Below are 8,252 nucleotides of genomic sequence, written 5' to 3'. Positions count from 1 at the left end.
CAGTCTAAGCCTATAGCAGCAGAACTATAGAGATAGCTCAGGATAACCTGAGCCTTTCTGATTTGTTAGATTGTTATATCCAACAAACATCTCATCTCTTGCTTTTATTTTTGAAGCAATCAAACAGATTCCGTTCACACTAAAATTCTCAGCTGGACTGCAGTAAGAAACTAACAACTTAATCCTATAATGATGTTTATGCTTGTGAATGGAAAGGTGTTTCGTAATGTTCTATTGATAATGAGACTGGGAATAAAACATCTGTTTGTGAATGATTTATCAAATTATGCACCCAATAAAAAGCAAATCAGAGATCTCAAAGATGAATGTTTGGTTAAGGTTGGTCCCTCTTAGCCCAAAGGTCCAAGATCAGGATCCTAGACTGGGCCCATCTGTGTGACACATGGTGGTCCATTTAATGCGTCTTTCAATTTCCACTTAGGTATGAATATGTGTTTAATCTCTTAATTTGTCTTCCATTTGCAGAAAGTGACCCAGAGGCGATTTATTCATCAATACAAAGAAAAACAACAGACATTCCTGAAGCACCAAACTGCCTAAAAGGTACATTTACAGCCATTGTGTGTTTTACAACTACCTGGGTGGAGTCAGTGTATTATGGCTAGGGGGGAGATTTGTCCATTAAGAAGTCAAAAGCCAAAGGCCCACGTGGAATAAATACCCATAAAAAGGAACTTTATTTGATACAAAAATACACAAACTATACAGTGATTATCTACTACTTTTAAGGAAAATCAGCTTCTTGAGAATCCACTGTATCATCCCTAAATGTGGCTAGCAATGTTAGCAAAGTATCTTCCGGCTAACATCTGTTCTACGAAAGAGTTAGAAACTGGTTTGGCAAAGTCATCAATAAATAACTTAGTTTAATCAAGTCATGGTTGCATTATAACAGCTGTAGACATATGCTTTAGAACTACAACAAGCAATGTTAAATTTGGAACTTGGTATGTGCTAAGCTAATGTTAGCTTCACTATAAATATTGGTGAAAACCAGGCTTGAAAGAACAGAGATTTCTAAACAGTTGAGATTTATTGTTACTTATTTACTTTTTTGTGTTCACTCTGTTTATCAAATTGTCAATTGATCACATCGTTTGTTGTTTGGATATGAGGTCAAAGTTCTGCTTGTGCAGAAAACAGTGATTAGCCTGAAGGTGCTTTTCTAACATCCTAGCCACAGCAAGGAAGAACACACTACTGTCTTATGAGGCAGGACTTTCTCAAAATGAGGTAATCACTTTTTCTGGCATCCTCATAGTGGCACAAACGAGCAGAAAAAGATCCACGCACAAGCAGGAGAGAGGCTAGGGTGGAGTGAATAGCTTACCATTAGAGCCGAGAAGCTGAACGCAGTCATGTATGTGTATGCTCACCGGGACTTGATGATCTAGCCCCGATAGCTAGGCTGAACCGTATATACAGCATAGGTATTCAGACCAGTTAGGGCTGGTCATTGATTATTTATTACCTATCTTATTTTAACCCAGAGTAAGGGTGCATTTCAATTGGGCAGGGAAAACACTTTTGGTCTGAGAAGATAAACACATTATGGAAACAGACCAGAGCACTAAGCTGGCTTCTTGTTCCTTAGAAATCCCTCAACCAGATACTAAAACAGTGAAGTTGTAATAGGGCCTTTGGATGGTACTCATCATTTGGATCTAGACAGATCAATCAGTTTTTAAGCACCATGAGGTCTGTTCCTTGGAGGTTCTTCAGGTTCAAACATCTCCTCTCTTGGCTGGGATTGAAGGACGGTTGGAGCTTTATCTGCAGTAATACGACTTATGTATCTATCTTCCAACCCTCCCCTATGGATATGAGATATGGGTAATGAGGAGGAATAAGATCCTGAGATGGGTTTGGCTGAGCTGCACCATTCAGAACAAAGAGTAGTAGAGCTGTTTGTATTAAGCCGGGCATACACTGCACAATTTCTTGGTCTTTTCAGTCCAAATCTCTAGTCATGTGAGAATTTATTCGATGGAGCCGACTTTCAGCCTAATCGTGCGTCATGTAGTATACAGGGGGTAACAAGGTGTGATCAGCCTCTCACAACCACCTCCCGATCAGGAGTCGTTAGGTCGGGAGGAAATCATACATGTGTAAAATTCAGTCGGCTGTCGTGAGGCAGTGTGCACCTCCAGAAATCTTTCATGGGGGAGCAGATGGGGCCACTAAAAATCTTGTGTTTGCACACTGAAACTAAAAGCCATCATTTCAGGGTTTGAAACTACTACTGTGGTAAACCTACAGGTAGAAATCTTAAATACTTAAGTAAACACATACTCATATCTTAGTTTATTGTGTGATTCCGAAAGTTACGTCATTGGCTGTGCATAATGCGATGAAATGCTAAACTGATGCTACTACAATTTACACTGGCGAGTGGGTTGGCCACCCAATGCCGCCACTGTCGTAAGGTGGTCATGGGCAAATCGTTGAGTGCGCAAACAAGGACTCTTCTTCTCCTTCTTCTTCCTCTCAGATGTAAGCCCAGAGGCATGGCAGGGTGCGAATGAAATGCAGTTCTGTCTGTAAAATTGACAGACCGTAGTAGCCACGTTTGCTCAGCCATGTCTTTGTCCAAATACATCGTCTCCTCTTCTTTTTAGGGCTTTCAGAACAAAATTGCACACATTTCCAAGGCAGCTCGTTTCACTCTAGTGAGCTTCATATTCCTCTGCTACTTGTTTGGCTTCTGGATAGACGAGTCCGTGTAGCGCCATCTCACTGCGGAGCTGTGATTTTTAGATGTACAGTGTAAGCAGGTAGATTGCATCAGAGCATCAGGCCGCACAGGGTGGGAACAAACATTATGAGCTGTTCACTTTTAAATCCTATGATTTCCTCATACAGTGTGAGCTGTAGCTGTGTGCAATGATTGAAAATATCATACAATGTACGCCACAGCTTTAGATGGAGCCTCCTCAGAAGGATCATCTGACTGGAAGCAACACTTCTACGTCTGGCATTCAATATTTAAACATTTCTCTGAGCTTTTTACACCTTGATGCAGTGTGTGAAACACTTTCATGTTTCTAACAGACAGAAGCTTTCCGATCCTCTAGTTTCCTGTGTTATTTCTGACAGTAACTTCTTAATGCCTTGCTGTTCAACAGCAGCAGCTGAGGTGTCAAACAGACAAAATATGATCTGATTTCACAGGAAACCCCATTTCTTCAGTGACTAACTGTTTTCTTTTGCAGAAACAGATTCAGGTACAGTTTGTCCTTCGATGAGGAGGCAAAGTGAGGTCACGTATGGGTCAGTCAGCATCAGGAAGAACAGCAGGAGAGGTAAGAACCAGAAGATCCACCTCAGCTAGCATATCCTCACTCTAAAAAACACTTCAGCAGGAAGCCATGACATGTTTGACCCATTTATATTCTGTTTCTATTCCAGAACCTTCATCAGAACCAGAAACACACGTCATCTACTCTTTACTGAAGGCGACCATGACACCACCACAGCAGGAGCACCCGCCCAGCTGTTAACTAGACCTCCTCAGAGCCCAGCAGACCTACTATCTGTCCTGGATTGGATCAGATCATTTAAATGTCTCTAACTTGTTGTCTTTTAATAGTTTTTTCTCCTGTTGATGCAGAACATCCCGTCAGATGTCGTCCATTCAGGCTTGTCTTTAGTTTGTCTATTAATGTGAGCGTCTACTGAACAGCAGACATCAGAGCAAAATTATGGATTATGTGGATTTATCCTGTTGGAACTTCCTGTTCCGTTGTTCTGTAATGAAATAAATATATTTTAAAATGATGAATAAATGTGTTTTTGCTCTGCAATAGTTATAAATGATATGAACTATACTGATAACATGATTGCATGAACCTTTTAGAAACATAGTTGCATAGTTGCTGTCCTGCTGTGTGTGGGAGGAGCCTGTAGGCTGCAGATGTTTATTTCTTTGTCTTTTCATGCTGTTTACATGGATGGAGTTCCATGCATCCATTTTCTTATTGGCTTTATTTTTGAAAACTGAGGAGGGACCAAATATCTCTGTGTGTTCCAGACTGGAGCTCTGTGCAGAGCTACTGCTGCCACCTGCTGGTTAAAGGAGCAAACTACAGACAATCGCCCTCAGATTCCATCCATGTTTTAACATTTCAGTAAAAGAGGCTGTCAGAAGTGTTCAGATCCTAATAACTTTCACAATGTACCTAAATAAAGCAAATTTAAGTATTTGATTCATATGTTTTTATGATGAATATGATTTGATGTTTTCCCCTCATGGATGAAAACAGCCGATTTTCAGCAGACAATGGGAAAAGTTTATCTACAAACAAGTAAAGAATGTCCTGAAATGTAAATAAATGTCACTCAGGAGCCCAGATGTTCAGAGTTTGTCTCTTTAAGATGATTCTTTTAACTGTTTTCACAAATATGAGAATTTGTGCGTTATTTTAAAGCTGTTGCATAATTCTGTTCTAATTTTTTTAATATTTGTGATTCATGACTAAGTTTTTATATTTCTTACACCATTCTTTATTGGATATTTAGCTCTACCTCCAGTAGCTCTACATTCAGTCAGTTTAGCTCTCTTCTGATTTTGTGGCCTAATGTTTAACTTTTAACCAGAAATCTTAGCAGGAAACAGCAATATGTTCAGAAACAAAAGCAGCTGAAGATGAAGGTGAAACTACAGCAGATCGATGCTCCAGCATCCAGAGAAAAGGCTGTAAGTGCTGGGTCCTCTTCCATTTCCCCTTCAGAGCAGAAACAGATGGAATGACTGTCCAAGAGTTTTTTTTTGTTGTTTTTTTTTACTTTGTCCTTTTTTTATTTTCTTTCATATTGAGCTACTTTTAGCAGAGTTTAAACCGTCTGATTATTTTCTATTAGTGTTTATACAGAAAAACTAAGAGCCTGTTTGGATCTTTGGGTTCTTTCCTTGAAAGCATCAGATCTCTGATACCCAAACATCCTCTTTTGCCTCATGGATGTTTAATCCTCTACCATTTCTGAGTTTTTACTTTCCTTTTCTCTCTGTTGTGTTCTCCCTGCAGGTTTAGCTCAGCTTTAACCCAGTTACCGCCTCACTAGAACCTCCTTTCTTACCTGTCTTTATCTGGACCTTCTAACCCAGCAGCTCTGCTGTTTGAGGCTCCTCCCTATTTTTTGTTTAGAACTTCCTGATTCCACTGAGGGGCGGATCGCTAGAGAGCCGGCAGCTTCCTCAAACCAAAGAGAGTTTTATCTCTAAAATGACGCAGTTACTGAAGAGTCCTGAGGAGAACCAGAATAACAATCCTGGCGGGTCCTCCTGACTGTTTCTGACTGCTTCTGCTACTATGAAGGCTGCTACCTTCTTCCTCTTTATCATCTGTGGGATCTCTGCAGAACAAGGTGGGCTATCAGAACCAGTTTGTGGGCTCTGGGTGGAGCTGAATACCAGCTTATTTCTCACGTAATGTTTGGTTTTACAGTAAAATGAGAAGAATTTAGGTTAAACTGCAGCTTTAGATCTGATCCTCCTTCCTGCTGGGATGGACAGGAAGCTGGATGTGATCCCTTTTTGTTTCCATCAGAGCAACAGGAGGTGAAGGCGAGACCAGGACAGAACGTGTCCCTACCGTGTCCGGGTCCTGAAGATGCCTCCATCATCGTATTCTTTTGGAAGAGATCTGATCTCCCCGATGGCTACCTGCTCTTCTACAGAGAGAACCGCTTCCATGAGCACTACCAGCATGCCGCCTTCAGAGGGCGGGTGGAGCTGACTCCATCTCCTATGAGGGACGGAGACTTCTCTATGGTTCTACAGAACATCAGCGCAGAAGATGAAGGAACGTATGACTGCCTAGTGAAAACCAGGAACCCAGGAGGAGACTCCTCTGAGTGGAGACGCTCCATCCTCCTCACAGTGTCAGGTACAGCAAACACAGAGGGTCAAAGGTCAGAGAAGCATTCACTGAACCTGTTTTTGCTCCGCAGGTGAGGAAAAACCTGAGGAGGCAGGAGGCGAGCCGGAACCTCCCAAGGACAGAGGAGACAAGGACAGAGGAGACGAGGACAGAGGAGAAGAGGACAGAGGAGAGAGGGATAAAGAGGAGAAAATTGCCGGAGGGATTCTGGGTGTGTCCATCTCTACTGTGATTTTCTTATATGGAGTCTTCTGCGTTCAAATTTTTGTGATGAATCGTAGAAGACCTGCATGAGTCGTCAGCGGGTCGGAACCAAGTCCTGATCCAGGACCTTCTGAAGGCTACCACTGAGATGGAAACACAGAACAGAGCTACTGCTTATCTGTAGCGTATGGAGCAGACGGGGCCAAAGTTTGACTCTGGGGCCATTTTTGAACTGTTTTTCGGACTGCTTTAACTGCTTTAACTATTGTACATATCTTAGTTGCTTTTTAGCACTGTTGGCTGATGAAGGATTTTTTTTATTTATTATCTATTTTTATGTTTAAAAAGCTAATATTTTGGATATTGGGCTGCATGGTGGAACAGTGGGTAATGCTGTTGCCTCGCAGCAATAAGGTTCCAGGTTCCATTCTTGTCCCGGGGTCTTTCTGCATGGAGTTGGTATGTTCTCCCTGTGCATGCGTGGGTTCTCCCCAGGTACCTAAATAGTAGATGTGAGTGTGTGTGTGCGTGGTTGTGTGTCTCTGTGTTGCCCTGCGGCAGACTGGCAACCTGTCCACGGTGGGCCCCGCCTTAGACCCATGGACTGCTTTATTTATCTAATTTCATTTATTTAACTGGACTGTATAGTCAAATACCTTTTTCCCAGAACAGTAGCAAAACTTTTAGGATTAGTTTTATTGCCCTATGCTTTTTACTTTGGCAACATTATGAGCGACTGCAACTCTTACTTGAGTAAAACTCAAATACTCTATCCAAAACTATGTCCAAATGAAATCTACATCCAATGTACAATGGTGTTCTTTCTTTCTTATTTTTGGAACCTCAAAAAAACAAAAAGAGACAACAAAAATAAACCCACCCACTCTCTCCATGTACCAACACATGTACACTGTAGTAGTACTATATTAAGCATTAACTATTTATTTGAAAGGTCAGAATTAAGAGAAAAGAGCACAACACAAATATTGGAATAACTGAAACACAGTAAAGATCAATATTGATCAGTCTCTCAGCTCTAATCTGGTTAGAATGTCCAAGAGGGGACACCATATCCGGTCAAATTTAGCCAATGTCCCACGTAACAAATGGAGAATGTTTTCATGAGTACAGTATGACATTCAAAAGGTATTTTTAATCCAATTAGCCAGCCTCCTTAAAAAGTATACTGCAGTTTACTAAATATGACTTTATTCTAAACAATCAAATGAGACACAGACACATCTACAGACCTTTTGTTTTTACACCAGCTTTGTTCTTCTGTCTGTTCTGAAAACAATAAGATAAAGTAAACACTACTGTCAGTGGAGAACATTCCTCTCGTCTGACATAGAGAATACCAACATGAAGTTTAATGTTGGAAAGCAAACAGAGTTTAAGAATTCTTTACCTCAATGTCTTATCCAGAGTGGAAGTTTTGTTTTATTTAAGTCTGTTTGCTGAACATGTTGCTGTTTGATGACATGATTTTAAGATATTAAATCATATTTTTCTATCAATAATTGACTATTTGACTACTTTTTACTGTTATTTGTGTAAAACAAAGCTGAAACAGAACTACTCTCGGGTACAGTTCTCTACCCGCCTCTGCCTGTTTTCCTTCCCTTTGCTGGGTAGACAATGCCAGGAATAAACCCAGTCCTCTTTCATTTCTTTGCAGAAGTTTTGCCTCATATTCAAAATAAATGTTTATTGTCACAATAGAAGGTCAGGGAGAAGACATTAGACCAGAGGCCCATACCTGGACGATGCAGGTAAGTAAATTTTATTTGTGGCAAACATTTCAGCAGTGAGGCAGTTTAAATTTTTTCACATTAATGAAATACACAGCAAAAAGCATCAAACAAATGTACTTCAAAAATATTGATCAATGATAAGAACCAGAAGACCACCTGAGTGGTCTGAAAGGTTGCTATGACAACAGGTCTTTAAGTCATTCAGTGATTTATAAAATAGCAGAAGTATTTTCTCATTTCAACCAAAGTATTTTTGCCTCTATAGCTACTATAAGCAGAATAAAATTCCTCTTGCAAACAGCTTATTTCTCACACATTGATTTCGCATTTAAAGAAATAGACTTCAAAGATAGGAGATTAGATTGGTTGATTTTAGTTTTTGTGAGCTAATGAG

The 8,252-nt window shown here is 40.5% G+C and overlaps 2 protein-coding genes across 2 annotated transcripts in view; both read left to right on the top strand.

The window, feature by feature from the left end:
* The window catches only part of LOC107085448, a 10,897-nt gene extending 6,724 nt beyond the window's left edge, over window positions 1-4,173 (top strand). Inside the window, exons 7-9 of the mRNA XM_015375759.1 lie at window positions 487-564; window positions 3,234-3,323; window positions 3,430-4,173. Of these exons, the coding sequence (XP_015231245.1) occupies window positions 487-564; window positions 3,234-3,323; window positions 3,430-3,521 (260 nt within the window). The 3' untranslated portion in view covers window positions 3,522-4,173. The remainder of the gene's footprint in view (window positions 1-486; window positions 565-3,233; window positions 3,324-3,429) is intronic.
* A 1,037-nt stretch (window positions 4,174-5,210) lies between these two features.
* Window positions 5,211-6,319, top strand: LOC107085454 (ICOS ligand-like). The gene is made up of 2 exons (XM_015375768.1): window positions 5,211-5,385; window positions 5,568-6,319. The coding sequence occupies exons 1-2, from the start codon at window positions 5,331-5,333 to the stop codon at window positions 5,972-5,974; spliced, it is 462 nt and encodes a 153-aa protein (XP_015231254.1). The 5' UTR covers window positions 5,211-5,330; the 3' UTR covers window positions 5,975-6,319.
* Window positions 6,320-8,252: the final 1,933 nt, after the last annotated feature.

Source organism: Cyprinodon variegatus, unplaced genomic scaffold (genome assembly GCF_000732505.1).
Source record: "Cyprinodon variegatus isolate N-32 unplaced genomic scaffold, C_variegatus-1.0 Scaffold125, whole genome shotgun sequence".
NCBI lineage: Eukaryota > Metazoa > Chordata > Actinopteri > Cyprinodontiformes > Cyprinodontidae > Cyprinodon > Cyprinodon variegatus.
The sequence above is the reverse complement of the archived record's forward strand: the minus strand, read 5'-3'. Positions and strand labels throughout refer to the sequence as shown.